General features: G+C 36.4%; 1 protein-coding gene across 3 annotated transcripts in view; it reads left to right on the forward strand.

Moving 5' to 3' along the window:
- FAM135A (family with sequence similarity 135 member A) overlaps positions 1-20,471 on the forward strand; it is a 72,524-nt gene extending 52,053 nt beyond the window's left edge. For all 3 annotated transcript variants that reach the window (XM_026090004.1, XM_026090005.1, XM_026090006.1), the window contains 4 exons: positions 5,963-6,114; positions 8,197-8,307; positions 19,029-19,142; positions 19,882-20,471. In XM_026090004.1, the coding sequence (XP_025945789.1) occupies positions 5,963-6,114; positions 8,197-8,307; positions 19,029-19,142; positions 19,882-20,087 (583 nt within the window). In that variant the 3' untranslated portion in view covers positions 20,088-20,471. The remainder of the gene's footprint in view (positions 1-5,962; positions 6,115-8,196; positions 8,308-19,028; positions 19,143-19,881) is intronic.
- Positions 20,472-25,759: the final 5,288 nt, after the last annotated feature.

Genomic DNA, 25,759 nt, shown 5'->3' on the forward strand with positions numbered 1-25,759 from the left:
GTAGTGTTCAGCAGTAAAACACTAGTATTTTGAGAAAGCAGAAAGAAATAATAGTGCTATTTCTAAATTAAAGTAGCTTTCTTCTGACTTCGTAGCCTCTTTACAAAGTATGGCATGGAGGACTGTCTGTAATGTCATTCCTACAGGAAAATTTCATCTAATTTATCACTTGGAAGGGCAACTGCATGAGGAAAAAATTTCATCATTTTGAAGTTATCTGATTGTTTCATCCTCTAGAAAGCATGTTTTACATCTTAATAGAGGGCTTATCCCAATATGTGCATTCTTGTTCCCTTTTTCAGTTATTTTTAGGGAATACCTGTCCCATTTATTTTTCTCAAAATAGTAGGGTACATTTTGGGGGGAGAGTGCCGTACTAACTCAGCTGTATTAATGGATTTGGCTAATGGACAGATGAAAGGAGCAAACTCAAGTCTGACTTTATCCATTTGTTTAGATACTCTCAAATTATCAATCTGGAATGTTTTTTGACTCACTGGTTACTGTTGCATCTCCTACAGCAGCACTTCTGGGAAATACAATGTTCAGTGATGAATGAAAAAAAAATACATATTTCTGATCAGTTAATATACATGCATTTCTCTGGGTAAATAAAAAAATGTGACAAGGCACCAAGAAATAGAAAACATTTTTAATTATTATAAATCAATTAAGGACTACGTAGATGGTGTTCACAAAACAGAATGAGTTAATAGAAAAGTGCAAGATGCTCCATTACAATACCAAGACTAGGGTATGGAGTTTGGGAAGGGACTACTGGAAAGTACTTTTTAAGTACTATTCCTTTTTCCCCGCTAAGTCTGAGGTTGATGAAGCTGAAGAACTTCTACAAGTTTCTGCATAGTCCTGGGTTTGGTAGGCCTTACTCAACTAGAAAAAACATCTAACGCATTTTAAATGTAATCTCACTTTTTAAACAAGTGCTTCTATTTTAAGATAGGTAGGATTTGACATGGTTAATTTTGTCTAAATCAGTAATTTAAAAAAATCCACTAAGTGATTTTGTTTGTATTATGCAGGACAGTGTATTAGCGCTCTCAGTATTGAGGAGTTCTGTAACCCACCAGCACATGTTGACATGCTCTCTCTCATCATGTGGTCTAAAGGCTATAATGAGCAGACCCACCCTTGTTACCTTCTCATTGCTCTCATCTGAGAATCAAAGCCTCTTTTGAGCTGCTAAATATTGTCTCAACAGACATTTAATTTGTAAATATTTTTTTCAGTTTTATTTACTGCTTGTCACTTGGGAGAAAAAAATTATCCATTTTTTTTTCTTTTCAAGATTTATGTTGTGTTTGGCCTTCACAAAGCAAAAGTCTCCACCTGTCAAATTTTGCTTGTCTTAGGAGAAAATTATGCCCATCAGCAAACCCCGCAGCTGTTTCCTGGTAGCTGTAGGAAAGATCTGTCAGAAAGAGATGTGCTTTTATGCAAGTCCTTCAAGGGATGACCCAGAAAGCCAGGGAAGTACTCTTGGGAAAACCTATGTTCAAGCATGCATTCCTACCTCATCCTGGCTGTCCTTTTATAGGGAAAGTGTACTTTGTTCTAGCTAGCTTTGCTCTCCTGAATGATACTAATTTCTCCTCGCAAAATCTCCCTGTCTACTAAAGGAAGTGTTCTCTGTCCAAGTCCTTGCAAATGGATCTTCATCAATAGCGGAGTCAAATCAGCCTCCAGACCTAAAATGAATTCATAACACAAAAAAGACTGGACAGTAGTGTCTCAGAAAAATCTGTTCAGTGCCTCTGTGACACTCAGAATGTTGCTGTGGGCAAAAGGGAACGCACCTTGCATACAGAGCTAAGAATCGGTTGTTAATCTGGTTCATGTTTTTTTCTGTTCATGTTCATCTAATCAAACATGCAACAAGAAATTACTATTAGTCCAGTTATAATAATACTAAAATTCACAGCCCAAATTAATACAGAAAAATCTCATCGTTAATATGGTTAAAATTGTTATACCTACCTAATATGTTTTCTCTGGTGTTACGCTCTCCTTCCAATAGCTGTCTGAATCCTAAGATTGATGGTTTCTGTCTTCCTCAAGCAGAATGGGGAGGGGAAGGGTCRCATGGAGTTCTCAGCATCCTGGGGCTCCAGTGGGAGGAAAAGGATGTTCATAGTGGGGTGTTATGCCTCCTTGGCCTTGGGTCTGCCTGGATTTATTTTCCTACATTTTTTATAATTTTTTTCATAATTTTTTTCATAAGTCTTTTTTTTTTTAACGCAGTCTGCTCACATGCTCTTTCTTTTCACTATTTCCCAGTTATTCAGTTTTTCTGTTACCCCTAATGCTGTTTTTTTCCCCTGACCTACAAAGTTGCACTCCTGCAGTGACCATTAATTGACCATTAACTGGGACCTCTGGCATATGATGCCTGTCTGCACTCTTCCACACCACACTTTTTTCTAGTCATAAACTGTTCAATCCACACAGAAAAAACTACCTGTTATTACTAGAAACTGTAAGGAAACTGAATCACCTTTAGGCCTGACATGTTACCTGACTGCTTGACAATTGTCCCAGCTAAAATGAGCTAAAAGCAGCGCAGGCCMAGACAAGCCAGAGAAGTCCTGAGATTCTGCGCTGCCGGGTCAATGCAAAGCCCCATGCCTTTCGTAAGTAAGGGCAAAGTCATATTTAGTGGGTTACATTCTTGTACTGAGATAAGAAAAGCACTCCCTCATGCCACCTGAGCACAGAGTCATGCTATAATGTCATCTTCAATAAACCAAGGGTTTTGGTACTGCCAAGGCGCTAATACCAGTTAAAGCATTGGTACGCTACTCAATGTAGGCATTAGCTTTCTTGTCAGTCTGAAAAAAATCTCTCTTCTCAGTGCAACATGGGTGGGAAGCAAAAACTGGAAGCTTTGTTTAAACCAACACCAATTTATTATATAAAACAACTGTTGGTGAAAGAACCACAGATTAATTTGGGTTGGAAGGAGGCTGGAGGTCATCTGGACCTGTCCAGCTCATACCAGTGGCATCTTCAGAGTTAGATATAACTTTGAAGTAAGATCCAGCTTTGAAGTTGGAGCAAATTGCTCAGTCATATCTGTTCAAAATTTGAGCCTCTCTGAGGGTGACAGCCTTTCCAGGTCATCATATAGCTAGAAAGTGAACTACAAGCTCTTACAGCGTTGTTTCAGAAACCATTTTCCTCATGTAGAATCCTATATAAATTTCTGAGCTTTATTGGATTTTCATCTCAGTTGGATTATTCAGCTTTTTCATCCTTTTACTGGCTTACAAAAAGAGAAAGAGATTCTTTGTGCTACGCATACGTTAAAACATCTGTTTTCTGGTCAGACCGAAGCTCTGTCTAGCCTAGTCAGCTGTTTCTTACAGGCAGATATTTAGGGAAAGAGTACAAGAAAAGGGCATGTAATAGGATATGTTGCTGGTATACCATTTGGCACTTTAAAGACTTGCTGAGCTTAAGATTGTTTCAGTATCTTTGTGTTTTACAGCTCTTGCTGATTTTTTTTCTTTTGTGAATTTTTATAGTTGGACCGGATCTTTTGTTTGCTAGCAAAGACTAATGAGGTTTTACTGTGTCTAATTTTACAGTATGATCTGAATTGGTAAGCTTGTGCCATCAAGCAAATATAAATACTGCAGTACATTTTTTTTTCTAGTTTGTTGAATTAGTGATATCTTATACTCAAAAGATTGTAATATTGCCACCTGCTGTTCAGAAATGCACTGGTTTTGCAGAGCTCTGTCACTGCATCCTGTGGTTGCAGATAACGGAAAGAAAGAATGAGTAGGATGCGTTATGTTTCCGTCTTACACTTTCAAAAATCTTTTTCCTCACACTGGGTTTGATGAAATCCTTAAACCTTTCTCTATTAGAAAATAATATTGAAGGCTTATTACATGTTCACCTAGACCTCTGATTTGAATTCCAGATACTAGAGTAATCTGGTTTTTTTTGAAGTCTGTGCAAATTAAAAGCAAAAGTGTTTAATCTTTGAGGTACATTCACATAGCTAATTGCAAGCACCTTTTTATCTCAAATCGGTCTTTCATGTTTCTGAAGTTTTGGTTCAGGTGTGCCCATATTCCTGACGATGATAGGGTTGACTGGTGGATTGTCACTGTTTTGTTTCCGGTTAGGAAATTGTCCTTGGTTATGATGCAGTATGAGAGTTTCTCATTCTTTTATAACATTGAGTAAGTAGTGGATGAAAAGATGTCAGAGAACATCTCTGTTGATGTTCAGACCTTGCTTAGAAAATCTCTCTTTTTCAAGAGCTGTAACTACACGGTGGACATTATCTTCAGGACAAACTAACTCAGTTTCTGAGGGCATTTTCTTGTTTCTAAAAACATCTATGGGTTTGGTTTTCTTGCTCATACTTCATGATGTATTCTAGAAGAATATTTTAAAATTTTAGTGTGCAGGAGTGTCAACAGCTCAGTATTTTATTTTCCAAATACACCACTGTTATGCTCTTAATGCAACTGTGTGACAGCGCAGAGGATACGTATTTTTCATTCCTAATTTGTTAGGCAAAGATATCAAGCTGCAGTAGAAAATTTCTGATATTGCAGCAATTTTAGTAATCTAGCAGTAAAAGTGACTGGAAAGACTATGCGTATATGGTTAAGCTGTATATTGGTATGAAACAAATACCCTATTCCATCACAATACTGTACAGTTATGTCAGAGGTAAGGAGTTTAGGGTGACTCTGCCATTCTGTACCCTAATATGTTTGAATTTTTTTTTCCATTTAGCTTTACATTGGAATTTTCAGAGTTAATAATTCTTTCTTGGGAAGAAATTATACCATCAAATAATTTGTTACTACTATATTCTACATGGACATTGCTAGCCTTGTTTTAGCAATTTTTGTTTAAGAATGTAATTGAACAAATTGGAAGGATGATTTTACAGGTATAAGACTGTGGCACTCAAATGATCTAGCTATAATAGTTCTACCACAGATTTCCTACATGTGTTTGGCTGGTCACGTGTTCTCTCCACATCCTGAGATTACACTTGTAAAGTGGAAAGACACTTTGTCCTTCTTATTTTGTCTGTCTTCTGTACCATATACTTTTTAACTCAGTATCTAAGAAAGTGTGGTCCTTACCTCACCAGGGATTTGTAAGCGTAACAACTGCATTAATAACTAGAATAGGCTTGCTTTGCAGTGTCCCTGCTAAAGAAGTGCTATATACAGACTTGTGTATTATGGCAGTAGGCAACGCAGATCAAGTTATAATTATTCTTATAGATACATGAAGCTAAATAGAGTCCCATCAATCTTCCCCCTAGCCTGATTAATGAGGGAAACACCTCAATGCAATAAACTCCTTGCAGACAGATATTTTGCAATTGCCGAGCTCAAGCTGTTAATCACTTCTTTTGGTCCAGTTGCTAAGCAGATTTGAGATGTTGCTTCTACTTTGAAATATCCAGAGTCAGTTAAGTAATGCTCTTCCTCCTCACAGGAGTACTTTTGGAGTCCTTCTCCAGCAGGTTGTTCTAGTAACTGTCATGCATTTATCATATTGAATGCCATCATGTGTCAAAGCAGGAGTTTATCCAGTCATGCACATCTCAAAATATTTTCTAAATACTTGGTGCTAAGGGAAATACTTAAAAATAATTTTGGTCTTGGGTGGGAGGGGTTGCTGGAAAGATTGTCCATTTTCACACTCTTTTCAAAAATTATGTGTAAAGTAATTCTAAGGAGCTGAGAACGTTTCTAAGGAATTTGCAGTTTGGGAGATACGGACAAGCTATGTTTTCTGTATGACCTAAAATGCAGGCTTTTGTGTGGAAATGTTTTGTTAATTCCCTTTCCTGTGTTCCTTCAGCATTTTATGACATCAGTTTTTATTTTTCACTACTAAAAAGCAAAAAAAAAAAAAGTGCCATCAAATTCTGTGTTATACTATTTTTCTTTTTAAACAGCTTTATTGGACATTCACTGGGTAATTTAATAATCCGTTCAGTGCTCACAAGACCTCGGTTTAAATATTACCTCAACAAACTTCACACCTTCCTGTCTCTGTCTGGACCACATCTTGGTACACTCTACAACAGCAGTGCTCTTGTTAATACAGGTAACACATTATTTCCTGTGGTATAAGTTTAGGGGAGATTTTGTCCTCAAAATGTTCTCAGAAGTTACACCGAGGTTGCAGGTTTCTGCCTTACTTGGATGTGTGCATTTCACTTTGTTGCCCTAAGGAGAGGGAAGGGTTGCACAAGCAAAGTATCGATGCAGGAGATGTGCAGGAGATGGCTGACACATGAGTTTGCCAGTATGCTTGAAGCAGGTTTTCTGTTACACCTTAAAGAGATTCCAGCTTTACTGTGTTGAGCTCAAGTTATTATGAGCTGAATTTTAATATCCTTAATCTGCAAATAAAGTAGTTAAAAAGCACTAAAGGAATTCTGAACTATTAGTGGTGTATTTCCTCTCTCAAAAAGTATCTTACAACCTTTTCTTATATTGAGAAAAAAAGTCTGGATTTCTCTGAATTTTCCAGTGTATTTTTTCAGCTGTGTGTGTACCTTGTGAATGCCTGTTTTTCTCTGCACTTTCTAAAGACTAAGTATAGCGGTAGGGGAACTTGTAGAAACTGCTGACTTTTGAAATAAACATTAGAAAATATTTTCAGATAGCCTAAAATTTTTAAATAAAGTACTAAGGATGAAAACTTTTTTCTGAGGTTACTGCTTACCTTGATTGGCCCCAAACCAAACCGAATAGCAGTTATTTTCATTAAATATGAACATGCTCATTAAACTGTTGAAAACACACTAAAAACCTTGAAGAAAGTTATTTTATGTAGTGCCATATTAATGATTTATTGACTTGTATTTTCTTTCATACAAAAATCATGGGGGAAAAACTAGCTAACTTGTATATGTTGGGCTTAAAAAGCATTGACATGATTTATTGGCTAATTGGAGTTATTGTTAGAGTTCACAGAAGTAGAAGAATGTGAGAGCTCTTTGAATTTAGTTGAAGTGCTACAGTATATAGCCTTCAATACACTATGGGTAAGGTTCACTTCAAGATCAAGACATCTACAGTGGGATTCRGTACAGGCATCTACTGGGTATCTAACCTAGTATACCTGTAGGCACTTACATTCAACTATTTTAATCTGTAACTGAATCCCACCTTTTTGATAGAAGTTCCCCAAAAGCATTAACATTACTTTGCTTCTACAAATTGCAATATTCCAGGCTACAGAGAGGCATGGGTATTTGCTCATTCATGTAATCACCAGCAAATGACCTTCAGTTATCTAAGATTAAAGCTATTGAAGTATCATCCGGAATATACTCATTGAAAAAATGGATTTCTGAAGCATTTGATCTGTTACAGTTGCAGACTGTACAAAATGTCCTTGTCATACAATAACCTTCCTCTACATTTTAGACTTTTAAGGTTTTGTAAAATACTAAGATAATAAATAATGGTATTGTACTCTCGATTACTATATTTATGTGCATACATTAATGGCCTTCAATAAATTGCTGTGCAGAAGATAACTCTTTCCCTGAGTGGCTTTAATCAATGCGTAAAGACTTTCTTGAGGATATGAGGACTTGGTTGCTTGCTTTTCTTCTGCTTGGCAAGAGATGTAAGATTTTCTGAAAAGTCAGTTAGCTAGTTGGCTTAGCTCATTGACTAATAAAGAGCTATAGAAAATGATGATTTTCCTCCCAGAAAATTCTGCTTCCTTTGTTCCTCTAGTTATATTTAATGAATTCAGTGATTCTATAAAGTTATTTTTAGAAGTTTGAGAAGTAACATTTGTTTTTAGTTCTGCATATTTCAACATCAGAATGTTCTAATATTCTGTAAAATATTGAAATAAAATCTGTGAATTAGCTTATGGCTGTCATTAATATATTTTGACTTCTTTTAAGTACATATTTTTCCTACAAGGGCATGTACATTAGTGGAAATAATTTTCTTTATGCTTTATTATATATGTAGACAGCAAAGAATAATGAATAAAAGAAATTAAAAATGCTTCTGGGCTCAATAATGCTAACATGAAAAATAAAATGGTAGCATCTGAGGAGCTAAATGTATGGGCTTTAGCTTTACATATTTTATTTACGTTTAATTACTTTTCATATTTTATTGTGGATCTATACTCATGTTGTACCTAACAATGCAGGTCTGTGGTTTATGCAGAAGTGGAAAAAATCTGGTTCGTTACTGCAATTGACATGTCGAGACCATTCAGATCCACGACAAACTTTCTTATACAAACTTAGTAAAAAAGCAGGTAAGCTCTGCTAATAGTTACTGTCTTTTAAAGACCACTGTATATAAATGTAAATAGGAAACCTAAAAATATTCGTCCAACCAACTCTCGTTTGAGTTTATTTAAAAATTGCTTTGGCTTTAGTACTCTATTCTTCAAGTAAAGTAAACAATAGACTGCTTTTTTCCCGAGGTGAACAGTTACTTTGAGACTTCCCTTCTTAACTAATGAACAGAAGCAGCTACCATGCTATATGTGTCAGCCTCCTCTTCAGCCACTGAAGTTAGTGATTTCACTGTGATTAGTCACGTACTTGCACACTCATTTAGGATTACTTGTTTCTGTACCTGTTTTTCTTATTGTTATATAAATTTAAAATTCTGCTGTAAAGTTTTTACTAGCTACTCTTTTATTTCCTCATTAAGTTGGTCAGGGAAAATAAAGTTTTTCTGGAAAGGGAAGGAGAAGTTGAACCTAATGTAATAGTTAAAACTAGATTGGAGTATTCACACTATATCATTCATACATTTTTCTGTTTTGCATATTCTTATTTCAGCTGTTGGCTGAGAGCCAGTTTTGGCAGTGAATAATATGCCACTTAGGGGGTGGGCTACCATTAAGCATTATAAAGTTACTGAGGATTTATCCCACAAATATTTCCAAATGTGTGTCAGCCAAGCATTCATGGAGTCAAAGATGCTCACGGTGAGCATAGTATCGTTTTGTGGAAAATTTGRACATTTCTCCATCAAATACTTGTAGGCTTTCACAGCTGAAATTTAGTTGAGAGCAAACTGGTGTGAAGATGTTGACAGGAAAAGACTGACAGGTCCAGCTCCTGAGATCTTTGAAGATAAAAATTCCAGGAATAGGAAGAATCAGAAAGGAGTAAAGAGCAAGAAGAAATATCATGAATAAGATATGAATGTTGATCAAAAACTGATTTTAGTAAAACTGGGGATTTTTTCCCCCTTCTGTTCAAAATTTATTAGCACAAAGTAATTTTGTTGCCAGTAAGGTGGTGTTTAAAGCTGAACTGATGTATAAAGGTGAATTCCAAAGTGAAAATGACAAGAATGACTGGATCCCCATCATTTGAAGTATTTTAAATGTCTGTTAGCTGTCTTTCAGAAACAAATGTTTAATCTTAAACAGAAGTTATGAGCTTCTGAGAAGTTACACAGTAGCTACTGGGTAATATTGTGGGACCTGTGTTATAGAGCTAATCAGATTAATCTATTGGTTGGCTTTAAAGAAGTTGATATTCTTTGTTTTTATGTGTACATAAAGTTTTTCAACATAATCTGAGAATATGTTATTTGAGTATTATTGTCTATTCTAGAAATATCCATATATTCTTTTGACAAACCTCTGTGACAGACTTTTAGAAAGACATAGATAGCATTGTCTTAAGAGTTTGTGACCTGAGTTTCAGATCTTATTCCCGTAAACTGTAGGAGGACCCTAAAAATCTTAGGGAGTCATTTGGCTTCTGAAGATTCAGCTTCCCTTTTCTGCCTTCTTACTAAAGAGATGGAAGGAGCTGTATCTTGGGTCACAGCCTCACAGAGCATCTGGTTTCCAGGTGCTCTATGATGCCAGGGAGAAGGAAAGGTTGGGGAAGAGGAGAGAGATGTGGAAGTCTGATGTTTTTATTTAAGGGAAGAAAAAAAAAAAAGCTTTTTGCTTCCCTAAAAGAAGAGAAGAATCAGTTAATATACTGTATGTACACTGTAGATGTTGGTATTTTTAACTCTTGACATGTGTACAAGGCATATTTCTGTCCTGCCATCTCTTTGTTTAATCAGTGGGCATATAGTATTGGCTATGCTTGACTCTCAAACTCCAGATGAGATGAGTTTGGGATTTCCCTAACTGTATAGTTTCTCTTTTCAGTTTTTTGACCAAGAGAATTTGCATACTGTTATCTGTAGGAATTATAAACATATGCTTTCCAGAAATCATTTTACCCCAAACTATGCACAAGAGATTCTGTCTACCAGTACTCAACAACCACACTGTTAACAGAAGAGGTGTAGTCCTGATCTTTGCGATTTGTGTTGATCTTTCTAATTCTGTAGAACAGGAGTCTAAGCTGCAGTAATATCTGTTCATCCTTACTGTGGTGACTTCTTCAGATCCTGGTGCTGCAGCTGGCAAAATCCCTAAGGATTCTGCCTATACTTTTTTTATCCTTCATGCCAGCCCAGGTTTACCAGCACTAAGACTCAGGAATGTGCTAGAAGCCATTCTCTTAAAAGGATCAGTAGAATACCTGCCTTTTCTGTTCATCTTCACATCTTTGGCTAGAGTTCACTGGGAAAACCCATCAGAGTGGTCTCCTAATGCCTCCTCCAACTTATAGGGCTCCAGACCATTCAACCAGTTCCAAAACCAAACATTGGCTTTGGTGCTGTCATTTCTGTTCCATCAGTACTGTCAAGAAAGACACCAGGCATGTGACAGAAACTAAAAATATCTTTCTCCCGCTGTTACTGTAAATGGTTCTATCACCAGCATGATACCCAGTGCCATGGATATCTGAATATTGGCAGAAACAGCAGTACCAATTTTGGCTTCCCTTCTCACCTGCAGTCCTCTGGCAGCGAAAGCTGCTGCTGTTTCAACTCTGCTGTGGTCTAGCTGGTTTCCAGATCATCCTTAAAAGTGGCTGTGGATCTGAAAGGTGATATTTTTGAGAGTCTAGGTCTCAGCCATGTTGATGTATGATGGTTTGTGGGTCTAGTTCTCAAATTTGCCAGAGGACATCATCTTGTTGTTTAACTCCGGAGTGGATGAAGTTCCTCCTTCCTGTCAATCATTCTAGGTAAAAGTAGAGTTGAGCATCTCCTCTTCTACCTCTTAAAAGAAGCTTCAGTAAATCCTAATACTTAGCACCATTCAGAAATGAGATTTTTGCTCTTATCCGTTCTCTGTTCTGAATCCTGAAGCACTACCATTTAACAGCAGAAATTTTGCAATCATAACCACATTTCTGGTAACTCTTCTTCAGAACTGCTTCTATCAGAGCAATACATGTGGGAGGATGTATGACAAACATTTTTACCAATCTTGCTTTCCTTCCCATTTGGGGAAAGTTTGGGCATCACAGCTGGACATCACCTCTGACTCTTTGATCTCATAGTTAAAAGCAACACCAGTTTGTCTCTCTGCCACTCCCAGAATTTCTGGAACATTTCAATTATTCTGAAAATGAAATTATCAAGACAGGATGATAGATAATTTATATAACAAATTTTAAGGCTATCTACTAGGTTGCCATGTGAAAAGAAATTTTTATTGCAAAGAATAAAAGCAGGTAGTGGGGAGAAATTGAGACTTAAACATTTGCCATTTCTGATTATTATCTTATCTAAAAAAAATTCTGAATGTTTCCTTTCTGGACTTGACCATCAAAATTCTTTTAAGTTAAAGCTATTTTATCTTTTAAAATTATCATGATTGGTAATTGCTGGTAAAGAACAAGATGTGTCCTTTCTGCTCATAAGGAACAAAAGATGGTAGGATAGTTCAAAATGAAGAGAGTTAAAGTTTATGCAAATTATGGGATTTTCAGTTACTTTATGCACACATCACCTTATGTTGCCAGCTGAGAGATTTATATGGTTTTTAGCCCAGTGGTAAATTTAATTTTCTGATGTTGCTTCTTCATGATGATAAATTTTTAGAATTATTTTACCTTTGGGAATAATCTCCTTGAAATCTGCTTGTCATATCTTCAGCAGCCACAATCTGTCTGGTATTTTGGGGGGTCTTGGAAATGACTGTTAATTTCATACTGTGACAAGAAATCACAACAGGTTGCCAGCTATGATGACATGCAAGCTGTTCAGTACAAAAAGAGTTGTAGCAGCCCAGATGAAAAAATACATTAAAATGTTCGTGGTCTGTGTAAACATAATTTCATGTTATAGTATTATGTTTTTGACAAAAAATATTTCAAAATAACTTGATAAGAACAAAATTTTTAAACACAAAGATAAAAAAATATATACTTAAATTATCTATTTTCTAATTACTTAGCTTTCAGACTTTAGTATGGTCTATTTATTTAGTGGAAATGAGTCCTTTTTGTAACCCAACTGTTGCCATTTACCACAAAGCTTACAGAATGTTAGTTATGCAGATTTGTCCCTAAAAGGATACTGGGAGTTAGTTAGGTATTATTAGTTAGGTATTAGGAGTTGCTTACCATAACATCACATAGCAATGAAGTGACAAGTTCTGGGATTTACACAGATCTTGATTTCTGCTTCCACTTAATCTATTGGTTATGCTTAAATATTTTCAACAAGCTATAATTGCACCTTCATATTTATTTTCTAACATTGAATGTAAAAATAACCTAGTTTATGAAATGCAAGTGTTCATTGGCATATCACCAAAATAATCAGATTTCTTTTCTTTTAACAAAGGAAGGATGTGTATTTAAACAATGTATTCAAATACCTAATTGTTTCCAGTTGGAGCATATTGTGATTTTTGTTGAGGAAGCAGAAAGACGGTAGCTCCAGTATAACTGAAGATGCTTTCAGATGTAACTTGAGCACTGTCCCATACACTTCTCCCAGCTTCTCTAATTCACTTTGTCTTGTGCAAGGTAAACAAGAGAAGCTCTTATTTTTTTTGCTCTCAAATTAGAATATTATGTTTCTTACTTTATTCGCATTATATACTCAGCTAGTTATATTCTTCAGCAAAAATTACAGACTCCAGAGGAGTCCAAGACAATATACTGTAAATTCTTGATTTGTAGCCATTGCAACCCAACAAACCTGTCCTTTCTTGCTCATGGTGCTTCAGATAGTCGTTTTTGATAGATTCAGAGACCCTGCTTAGCCTGATATGTTAAGAAGCTGCCAGTCAGAAGGGAACAATTTCATTTACACGTAGGCTGGTTCTGATGTTCTGATTTGTCTAAGAGAAGTGTCAATGACCTGTAATATTTGGCTTTAGTTTGGTTTTGGACAAGTCTTTTGTGTATGAATACCTCATCTAGAACTCCAATATGCTGCTTAGTATAAATATAAAACCAAAGACTCCATTTCCATCAGTTTGTCTTTGAGAAGCTCAAGTTTCTGTAGCCAGACACCTGAAACAACTTTAGGATCTGCCTGCAGGGTCTTCATTAATTTGATACAAATTTTGATAGATCCTTTGCAATTAAGGGCTCGCCCAGTAGAGCAGAGTTTTGACAGAACTAATTCTCCTGTAATGAACGATGATGTGTGCGAGAACCATGGCCTGCTGAGGTTGGCTACCATAAGGTAAAATTTGAAATGCTGCTCTCTGTGCCAGTTATGAACTGTTTGCTCACTACAGGGAACACTTCCTGCAATGAACTTTGGAGCTGCAAATTCTTCTACCTCAGCTTTAGTTTTGTAGTTTTCTGAAGTCTTATTTGTCAGCTGCGGAACAGGCCTGCAGTAGCACTTTAGTTTGGCTCAGGAATGCGTTTGGAAGCAGATGTCTTCATCATCCCCATTTACTTCAGAGCACAGCTAATGAACTTTATGAACAGCTAATGGATTTCCATCCACGGAACCAGACTAGAGCTAGTCCAAATTAAACTCCCCTGAAAATAGGCATTATGATGGATTCTCAGTACCAACGGATTTGCTTTCCCATTCTGTTCCTTTTATACTACACTGTTCACAAATGTGAAGATGTAGCCATAGTCTCTTCCAGGATATTTTTGTACTTGATAGGTAGGCTTATATTCAAATATCATAGTACTTCCACAGAGCTTGATTAGCAGAATTCTGATATGCTTATTTATTGCCTTATCTTCTCCCTCCCCTTTAAAATATGAATTTTTCTAATCTCTGAAGTGAAGAAAGGAAGTCTTAGTTTTCATTTATGTCCATGTTAACAGTAGATAAGCATTGAACAAGCTTGCTTGACATGTTTTCTGCTTTGAGATGACTGTTGCGCACAGAATGCCCGCTTAACTGAATTGGTGCTGTTTGGCTTTGTGGAGGGAAAAAGCATGTCACCTCTTGACTTGAGGAAATGCCTGTTTATAACTCGGCATGAGGATGGGGCTAGAACTGAAATAGCGTAACTACTGGTCACATGGCATGGAGACTGACCTAACCAGTTCTGCTAAGAGGTAGGACTTCCCAGCTCTCTGTAGCTCTATACCAACAATGTTTAAAGGATCTGGTAGGTTCTGTAGCATCTGCAGCCAAGCTCTTTGAAGTAAAATCTTCAAGGCAGAGTTTGAGCTGACATGAAACTGAATTGGCCCAAATCTAACTCCCTCATCAGTCTTCTTGTGGCATTGCAACAGAAAGTCTGAGCTGCTTTGCATTTGGACCTCAGTGCACTCAGTATCTCAAGATCTGAGTTTTTGGGGCACGAATCTAGCTTCGTGTGTGATGGGTTAGCTTTACAGAATAGTCCAGAAGGCCARCTGCGGGAGAGATGGCTGCCTTCCAGGGCATAATTTCTAAAACCCTTCTTTCCAGACTTCATTTATGTCAGAGCTCCCAGATCCCTCTTTCCAGATAAGTTTGTGAATGGACAGAATTGTAGGAAACATCAGGAGTACTGTGTTCTTGACAGAACTGAGAAGTTTCCTTTGTTTCAAAACTTGACCAGATATGATCCTGAGCTACCTGATCTAATGTCAAAGTTGGCCCTCCTTTGAGAAAGGGGGTAAGACCAGATGATCTCCAAAGGTCCCTTTTAATCTAAATTGTTTTATTCCAGGATTTTATGATTAGCACATTCCTAAGCAAAACAGCAGCTTACTTGTGGAATCAGATGGTGGGACTTTTTTTTGTTTTTTTTTGTTGKTTTTTTTTAAGCTGATTGTAAGTGATTTTGCTTCGGTTGTGCTAAAGAACTCTGGTATCCATAGTGAATATTGTACATTGCAAACAATGTAAGCCTTGTTTTGAATGAGTTTAAGGAGATACAGCATTTTGTTGTCCTTTTTGTCATAGAAGTGTCAGAGAAAATCAGTAGCCCGTTGTACTGTTTGCTCCATCTCCTGTTACTTACTTGATGTTGACTATAGTTAGAAGACAGATTTCATAATAGATCTACAGAGACTTCTGATTCTGGCACTAAATTTATACAAAAAATTTAATTCTCTGACTGTAGTTAGTTGTGGGTTACCAGGTCTCTGTACACGCTGCTCCAGATTCCTCCACTTGACTATTTGGGGAAAAAAAATCATGAATTTGTAGATATCATTAATTCAGTAATGACGACTAATGCTATTATTGAGAATTTACTCATCCGCTGATATGAATGACATGATGGTTAAATGATAAAAATTGTGCTTTTTGTGTATGCTTAAATTAACTTTGGCTGAGATTGAAGTTTCTTTAGAAGATGAGGAATATGATAAGAATATGGAAAGCCCAGAAAAGTTTCCTTACCACGGAAGAGAACGTTCTGTTATATGGGACAGAGCTTATTATTTCAGCAGCAGTTTTTCAATTGGATTGTTCTTTTCAAGCTATCCCAAATCCTGTTGAAAAATTTGGTCAGTACTTTCTAGCTAATAAAAAGCTCAGTGTTTTTTAGAGTACTTTGCAAAAATGATGTGATGAGTCCAAATGTGTTTTTTTTTCTGATGCAATTAGATTTTAATCTTCTAGCATTTTTGCCTAATTACAGCCATTCTGGAAATGTTGGCTTAATTAGATTTTGAGATTTTTTTTTTAATTCAGTAGCTGAAAATTTTGCTTCACAAGAAAATATGGATCATTGATTACTTTGAATAATTGTGTCATAAGTTTGGGGTTTATTTTTTATTTTCTTTTTTTTTAATACTTTCAATATGTTTGTGTGGCAGGTCTTTTATCATGGCRTGGGTTTTTTTGTCTTTTTAGAGGGAAAATTAAGATGTGGATCATATGAATTAACTGAGCTTTATTCTTGTCCTCAATTTATTCCTGAATTTCCAAATTAATTAACGGCAGAATATATTCAAAGTCTAGGAAGTAAATGAAAACAACAAAATATAAAGATGATTGAGGTGGCAAATTTTTACTTCTAAATAAATGAAAGAATATGATAAGTCGCTTCTTTGTGTGGTTCTCCAAAAGCACATTTAAATTTAGGCATAATTTAGCATTGCACACTTCCATATTTGAGATCCTCCTCTGCTTTTGTCCTGGATATTTTCTTAGACTGTCTAGAGAGCATAAAGGAAGCTGTTAAATGCCATGCAGTTCCTTCCCATTGACAAATGGTTCAGGGGTATCTCATGTATTAGAAATCTGAGGGGTTATATGTTTGTATTCTCCATTTCGATTCCTCTCTTTCTTGGAACACCCATCCATAGTTATAGGGGTCACACGAACCATGTCAGAATAAACAAGCTCAAACCAGAAGATTTGGTCTTTTTCTTCATAGTAAGTGTGAAGGGCCATCCCAAAGCAAAACAACCCCAAAAGAACAGTTAGACAATAAAATTCATGATTATGAAATACCCTATATGCCTTCCTTGTTCCTATCGAAGTGCTTCTCTCAAAAGAGACTTAGTCGAAAGTGGGTTTCTACTACAAAAAAACAAATGTCTTGTAATGCAGGATTACTGATATTTATCATGCCTAAAATTAAGGCAAGCTCAAGACATTCTTGCTATGAATTTGACCTAGAATATAAAGCATAAAAATAAGTCACTGTCACCAAAAGAGGGAGGTCTTATTAATTAGATTGTGATGTCTTAAGCTTGTGTGTTTTCTGTTTGTTTGTTCTTATTGCACACCAGGCTGAAAAAAGTCTATTTAAATGTTGATTGATGTAGACTGATGTTCCTCCAAAGATTCCCCAGGACATTTCTTCTTTCTTTCTGTCCTTCCTAAGGTTGATTAAAAGATCTAGGCAATTCACTTCTCTCTACCTTTTGCATRAACAGTAATGGATATTTCTTGTGGGGAAGTTTATATCAAAAACACTTAATACAAGGTACATAGACATCCAAGGAATTTGCAAAACTATTACAGATCAGCCTGCAGGGAACTCCTATCTTTGATTTATTCCAAATGTGTTATTTTCAACTCAGTTCAAAATTTTGGAACTGGCATCTGCATCTGTACATAAGATTTTCTCCAGTCACTTTCCATCAATGTCAAATAAAAGATCCTAGTGATGTAGTTGATCTTCTGAGACAGTGTTGTCTTTCAGTGGATACATAGGACCAGAAAATACCTGATTTCTATTTCAAGGGGACAGAATCCAGGATCTCTTTTGGATGCATTTTCTATACATTTTTATAGATTTCTAGAATTTTTATTTATCAATTTCCTCTGAAATCTGGGAAGTTCCACTTACCTTTTACATACTAAAGTTGTTCAGCATTGTTTTTGTAACTGACTTGATTTTGGGATGTAGTCTTCATCGTACAGTCTATAAAATACTGGAAACTTAGGAAACAACCTCCAGGAAGAAGGAAAGGTGTTTTACTTTGGGATTTATTCTCCTCTTTAGGAACAAATACATATTAATACATACATATATTCTGTCTGAACAACACAGAGAAACTAAAACTCAGGAGTTTATTCCTGCAGTATAGCTTCTGAAAAGCAGATAGCAAATAATTTGTTTTTCCTACTGCAATATTTTCTCTCTTTTTTGTTGTTTTTATGAAAGAAAAGTTTGATTTATATGATTTATATAAAATTTTTGCTACAGATTTGGAGTAGCATCTTTGAAGAATTGTTTTATTTGCAGTATTTCTATAATTCTCAGAATATACTGAGTAAATTTTGTAAATGAACAAAGGAGGGTTAGGGACCATTATTCTCTCCAGAAGTTAAAAGTAGGGCTAATAGCCCCAATGTAAACACRTAACACCTAGAAGATTCCTAAAGAACAATCCAGTCTGACTGCTTTTGAGTACAGCTTCCCTTTACATACACCTAAATTTATTAAGTGTTTGCTGATTTTGCCTAACGGTTCCCTTCGTATTGAACTGCAGTTGGCTATGATATTCTGAGGGGCTGTTCTAAAGCAAAGGCTACTGATTTTCCCTAAAAATCCAGTGTATTCTGACTTAAGCAGATGGACAGCACCAGAAGTCTGCTAAAGTTCTTTGGAGAAGTCATTAAGGTTAAATATACTGAGAACTAYAACTTCCTCACTAATGGGGGATCCTGCCTTTGCATCATCTTGCTGTTAGAGTGCTTGCCCAAGAAGTAGGAGATCTGGGTTTAATTATAAAGGGAATCTGGAGAGTTGTGTTGGGTGGATCCTCATCTGGGGCTAAAGATGGCCAAATGTTAGAGCAAGGYAGTGCCTGAAAGAGGCACCTACATTAGGTGGGCTATATTGCATTCACATTTATGCTATGCATTAATCCAGATGCAGCTACACTGTTGACTGAAATACAAGTGAAGACAAGGCATCAGTCATCTTTAGGTTTCTTTAAGCAAAGGCTTTACTTCCTTCTGTCATGCAGAAACTGCACACTTTATTCCTATATCCCCTCCATCCTAAAACACAAAAGTTTGAACCATAACCTTTGGTTAAGTAGGAATCATCAGAATTAGGTCAAGCCCAGGTGTGTTAAAATATGTACAGTACCCAACAGTTGGTTGTTCTCTCGCTGTACCTATTGTAATTGATTTTTCTGCCTTTTTTTGTACAAGGACTTGTAATAAGTTGGTTCCCAATTTTAGCTGTAAAATGTTTAATTATTCTGTAGTAATTGTCAAGTGATTCATTATAATACATATGTTTTTTTCTCTCTTTTCCTGTAGGTCTTCATTACTTCAAAAACATAGTGTTAGTAGGATCTCTGCAGGATCGTTATGTTCCTTATCACTCTGCTCGCATTGAGATGTGTAAAACAGCTTTAAAGGATAAGCAATCAGGTAATAAATGTTCTCAAAAAATTCCACTGAAATTTAACTTCATAGGTCTCAGATTCATCCCATTTAATTTTGGGTGCTTTACTGAGGCACCTCAATTATGTCTTTAGTCACCCTGGGCTTACTCTGTAGGAATGGAGAGAGAAAATCCATATGAGAGCTGAACTGCTTTCTGTATTTGTGTGGTTTTGTTAAATGCAGAAGGAGATGGGACTGAATAAATTTCTAGCTTAGAAGCTTTGGTGAGATGCTGTAGATTAGGTGGGATGAACACAGCCCCTGATGTGTTATTCCATGAACAGGAAGGACAAATAGCTTTGCTTTTGAGGACATCGAGTTGTAGCTTCAAGCACATTGGCTGTATTTAGAAGAGGCTTAATATTAGCATTGAAAGGAAAGGTACTTTTCTTATTTTCAGAGATGGCTGGTTATTGCATTTATTGCTGAGATATTCTAGCACAATTGAATTCTAACAGTGTTTATTGTCAAGAAAATACCTTTTAAATAGCCATTATAATAAATTAGTATAATAAACGTATGAACAATAAAATGTGTGAGTAATAAAATTATTTTTTCAAAGATTTTTGAGGAAATTAAACTTCCTATATTCTATCTTAACAGAGAAACAGCATGACATACATTCCCTCTCTTATTCTGGAATGCATATATTTTCAATTGAAGGTCATAGAACCATAATTGCTTCTGATGATTCATACAGTACAACTTCTGTTTTCCTCTACAGGACCAATTTATGCTGAAATGATCCAGAACCTGCTTCTGCCAGTTCTTCAAAATAAGGAATGTAATTTGGTTCGTTATAATGTAATTAATGCATTGCCCAATACAGCAGATTCTCTCATAGGAAGAGCCGCACACATTGCTGTTCTTGATTCAGAAATATTTTTAGAAAAATTCTTTCTAGTTGCTGCCCTAAAATATTTCCAGTAGAGAAAAGTGTTGTAAGAGACTTGGTTATTACCTCATTAACAGATAAATCAAATGTGTGGTATTAAAGTATAGCTGCAGCTGTATTTTAAGAGATATTTATACTTTTTATATGGAAGATAATTTATATCATCCACACTTAGGGCTTTTTAACATCAACTTTACTTTCTAGGCAATGTGGCTGTGCAATATTTTTTTATTTAGTTCTTTTTACTTTTCTATTACTTTTTCTTAATTTTGGGTACCTAATTATTTGGAGATTAAAGCACAGTGTGTTCTTTTGGTTGGGTTGTTATTGCCTTTTAGACTTAAGAAGTCAATGCTAACATGGCTACATTTTACTAGAGGCGTTAGATGCCAAAATAAATTGGAGGTTAAAAATTCTAATAAGGTATTACACACTCAATTGTATTTTAGCACTGCTGAAAGTTTAACTGGAAACACAATGAGCTGCTAAAATACTGGATATTTGAAAATGACTATATTTGTCGGTCTCAAAAAGAAGACCATTCATTACCGAGTTGTCTGTTTAGCTATCACTACATCTTAACAGTTTTCTACAAAATCATTATCATCCTTATTAAACATGTTATGCCTGTGGGAATATATTTTCTACTGATCTCAAAAACATATTAGTTTACATATTCACTTTTATTACTGGAACTCTAGTTTTCAGAAGCAAATGGCAACTAAGGATTTTTGAATGTTTAATGATAGCTGCCTTCAAATAATTGGGGTTTTGCAAAATTTATTGAAATTACTCCTTACTCTGTCAGTTCTTCATATGAACATGGACAGTTTTACATGGACTTCCTTGTATGCACGAAAAATAAGTAAATGTTATAAATTTCTGCAATACTTTTATGAATTTAAGCAATTTTTAAATATTGTTAAAATGTTTTATTGACTACAAAGTATTGTAAATATAAATCAGTACATCTTCAAATGGGACAATGTTATAAACTTTACCTGTTCAGTGATACAGATAAAATGTTTTTGATATACAGGAATGTTAAAGGTCTATTGACTTTTTACTGGTGCTGAATAGCATTAAGTTTGGTTTCTCCTTCCTTCCCTTTTATCTATTTCAAACAACAATTCACTAAAGATAGGAAAAAGGGTTACATGTGCATTCACTAATTGTAATGAACTTTTTTTGAAGAATACAAATTTGTTGTATAATGCATGTTTATTTTTAGCATTGTATTATTGCATCTGGTGTTAATAAAATGAACAGATGACTCTAATGGAAGCAATTAAAGAAACTGAAATCTGCTAATTATCAAAATTCTGGGGAGACTTTATATATTTTGTATTATTTGAAATGAATATAGCAATAATAGTTTATAATGAAGTAATCTTGCATTTGATGTGGTTTGTTAATATCTTTGTAATATATTTCCTTTGCTGTAGCTTACAAGTTTCAAATGAGGACCTACAGTCTGGCAATGTATACACTAAAGAGAATATTGTATTACTAAGCTGCATTAGGCAAGTCCTTATAATGACAGAAAAATATCTTAAATACATTCCCACTCTAAAAATGTCTATTTTTATTAATAATTTTTATTTTATGGCCATGTTACTGTGTTGTAAATATTTAAATTATGTTCTGACATCTCAACTGTCCTTTGGTTAACAGTATTCTTTCTAGTAGTTGGTTTGTAACTAAATTTTTAATATTAGCTTAGGGAGCTAAATCTACACAATAATTTTCCTTGATTCACAATGATCAAGTTAAACTACTTGTAATACATAAGTTTTTAGACATTTCTGTCACTATAGGAAAATGTCTGTCTTGTTGTGTCTCTGGAAATCTAAAAATGTAGAGCATGCTTTTGTTATTAGCACAGCAGAAATTAAGTATAGCCACTTTTTTTAATCATAGATCCCATGCATTTAAGCAGGCTTGAACTTGGTTTGTTTTATGAAGAAAATGGAGGCTGTAAGAAATCATATGATATTTAGATGCAAGTTTATCAAGGACAGGCCAAATTTAACAGAACTTTAACTTCTTCTCTCCCCTGCTTTGTATTACCCAGTGCAGTCCATTTGTGGTCTGGTAGCCCTGTCAGTGCTGTAGCTTTGTGGTGCTGTTTGACAACTAGAAGTCCCAGATAAATGGTGCTACTTGTTTGCAGTAAGATGATACTGAGTAGCATGATGAACCCAGCGTGCCCTTGAAGCATATGAAGTTCATATTTGCACTTAGAAGCGGTATGGTACACTTGCAGCTGCTGTATGAACAACATATGTGATAGATCTTTGAAGTTTCAGACAACTGTGTGTTGCATGGCGTACTCCCCCATATTTCTGCCTGTGATTTACTAGATAGAAATATGGGACTTGTATACATGATCGGATGCATCAGGAGCTGTAAAGCATTCCATCTCCCTCCCCTCTTCTGCTTGAATCAGGGCTTCATCTTCCTGTAGTGACAGTGACCTCTCCTTTTATGATAGTGCTGAGCAAGTATCCCACAGCCACTTGAAAGAGAAATATTTTGCTTCAGGTGCTGCTTGTAGAATGGGAGACAGAAATGAAGCTCTAAGCGTCCTTCTAGAAAAATGCAAGTCTCTTGTTCCCTGAAGGCATTATGCTGCTGCTGTTGTTTCACAAAACTCCYGATGATATTATTAGGAGGTCATTGCATAAAATGAAATTACTGTATCTAAACGTTTGTACATAGCGTATCTAAATTAATTCCTTGGTTTGTGCTTGAATCTTCTATCAAAATTAAACTTTCTAATCTCATAGATCTGGAAATTGCTACTAATTGGGAAAAAGGGATCATGTTCTATTGTGGAAGTCACCAGACTTTGCAGCAAGGCCAGGAAATTCCATGTGCATGGAAAATTTATTCTATAGCCACAAAATACCCTTCGTTCCAGGCCTATCTTATGTGCACAGGTATGCTGTTCAGATAGCCAGATGGGAAGGAAGAAGGATTTAGGCAGAATCAGCACATTTGCTTGCTGCCTGTGGCAGTGGTTGCTGTGATGTTTTCCAGATGACCACACGGTCAGCTTACATTCTGGCTCATCTGAATTGACCTGCTGTAGAGTAGGTGTTGGCTCTAACTCTTCTATTCCCTGCTTTTTAGAGCAGCAAAATAAAGTAGAACACAATATAGTTTGACTCCTTCTTGTGAAGCAAGCTGGAGAGTAAGAAATAAGTGATCAGTAAACAGCGTGAGGAAAACAGAAAAAAGAAAATACTGCATTTAATCACAAAATGGCAAATTCTGTGGTATATACTACATTCATATTTATCTATGTTCARGTTCACTACCTTCTCGACCACAAGATCTAAAAATACATTATTCAGGAGTAAAAAGTGCATTTTGCATTTTTACAGGAATACAAGAAAGGAAGACTAGAAAAAACTGCTTTCCAGACCTCAGCTTATTTTTTAGGTGGAAGAGTAGTTTCTAATTAATTTTATGCAGTTATTTCATTCTTACCATTTGGGAATTGATTCATTTAAGCATGATTTTTATGGATTTGCCTTAAGCTGTTAAGGAATAGAGCTTACTATTAACTCGTACCTGCAGACAATTTGGTATGAATATTTTTAAGGTAGGGAATTTGTTATAGCTTTTACTGTATTGACCACATAGTTGATAAGTTCTTCAACTTGTCACAGAATTGTTTTTTTTTTCCTTGTTGCTTTTGAGCAGAAGAGCAATTTTTCTGCTTGAGCCACCAGTAATCCTCTTTACTGCCTCTAGTCTAGAAGCCCAGCATCTTGCTCTTAGAGGATTTTTCATTATTTTCAGTCTCTAATGTCCAATTAACCATGTTATAAAAAGCTGATTGAGAAAATGTCACACATAAGGCAGTCAATTAAATTTAATCACTTTCAGTGTAGGCACTGCCAGATGTAGTCCAATAAACTCAGTGGAGCATCACTGTTATTAATTTACCACATAGATTTACTTTCTTAAACTCTTCAAATGTGAACACAAAATGCTGTTTTGAACTTCAATCTCTAGGAAGAGCTGAATGAAAAATATTTTCTGTAGTGTAGTTAGTATCTGCGGACAGAGACTTCTGAGTTGTTTTATTGAAGAACAAGGTCATCTGGAGATGTCTGAAGAGCAAGTAAAACCAAATGTTGCCATATTCAAAACAAATGAAATTCTAACAGGAGTTTCTGAGCTGCACCACATGCACCCAAATGTTATCTAGCCCAGGTTTAGATTTATACTGAAAGAGAGTATACAGAATTCAAAACCCCTTCACAGTGCATAAGCTGGGAAATTGAAAAGATGTGATCTGAATTGCTGTCTTGTTCAATAATGGGGTTGTGTGTCACTTTTGCTGCCTTCTTCCTCGAGGATGACTAACAGCTACTCAAGTGCAGAAAAGGCACCAGCTACGGCATAGGTGACATACCTGTTATACAACTGAAAACACAGGGAGGAGTCAAATTTATYTTTAAACTAATAACATAATTTTGAGAACAATTTGTAAAATTATTTCTAAAAACACCCCAACTCTTTCTGGCTTAGAAGTTTTCCTTTTCTTCCTGTGTAGCCAGTACTTCATTCAAGAGAGCACAGAATTGTTCTTACTCCGGTTATCTTGGTCCCTGTGTACCCTTGGATGACTGAGAGATTTTCACATACTATTTGGCTATGTGAAAACTCAAAAATTTGGCTGTTCCAAGACTCAGGAATTTCCTCATTCCCTGTATTTGGCTGCCTATTTTGGATACTGGTAGAAGGTTTTTTAAAACGTTATCTGCCCAAGCCATGCTCCAAGCCCATCTCTCCAAGCTGTAGGGATGTAAGGAGGAGAAGGGAGATGGAAAGGCCGGGGAGGGCATGGCAACACGGTAACAAAACATGCCTTTCTCCAGGACCTGTTACAAATCACGATTTTAAGTCTCACTTTTTTCTTTTTTCTTTTTTTTTCGTGCTCTTGCAGGCACCAGTTGAACTTCAGGCAGAGGTCAGGGTTTGGTCCTTCGGGTAGCTGACTTGCAGCTCATTCTCTAGTTAGTGGGGAAATATGATTCAAGCTCCCTGTTGCTAGCTATAATGATTTAAGTGTCCTATTACGCTTAAAGAAAAATACTCAAAGCACTAAAATCCAGGCCCAAGTGTCTCCTGTATCCACTGGATCAGTCTAATAGCAGCGCAAAGCTGTTACACTACTGTTTATAGGGACAAGGACTTAGTCTGTGCATCAACATTACGCTGTCAGTCTTGAATTATTTCATAATTGCTTTTGTGTGTGATTAAACCATGTATTTTATGTTTACTGGGGTGGGGGGGGACAGGTGTAGTTAATGGAGCTGCCCTACGCATTTAGAAGGGGTAAAGCCACCCTTAATGGCATGGGAGAAGTGAGCAGCTTTCGTTCCAGCTTCGTGAGTTTATACAGTTTTATTCCTCGAGCACCCGCAGGAAGCTGGCTGCGCCGCGGACGCTTGCGTTCCTCAAACGCTTGCCGCCTTCTGACCTCCGCTCATTGGTCACAGGGGCAGCGGGGCGGGGGCAGTATTTACAGCCAGCTGAGTTATGCCACTCAAAGAGGCTTTTTCAGGCGCCGTCCGAAATCGCCTCAGCACAAGCCCGCGGGGCGGGGAGGGGCGGCGGGGCGCGCGCCCCGCCGCCCCTCCCCGCCCCCGGCGCACGAGGCGGCGCCGCAGCCGTTGCGCCTGCGCCG

This window comes from Apteryx rowi, unplaced genomic scaffold (assembly GCF_003343035.1).
Source record: "Apteryx rowi isolate R43461 unplaced genomic scaffold, aptRow1 scaffold_84, whole genome shotgun sequence".
Lineage (NCBI taxonomy): Eukaryota > Metazoa > Chordata > Aves > Apterygiformes > Apterygidae > Apteryx > Apteryx rowi.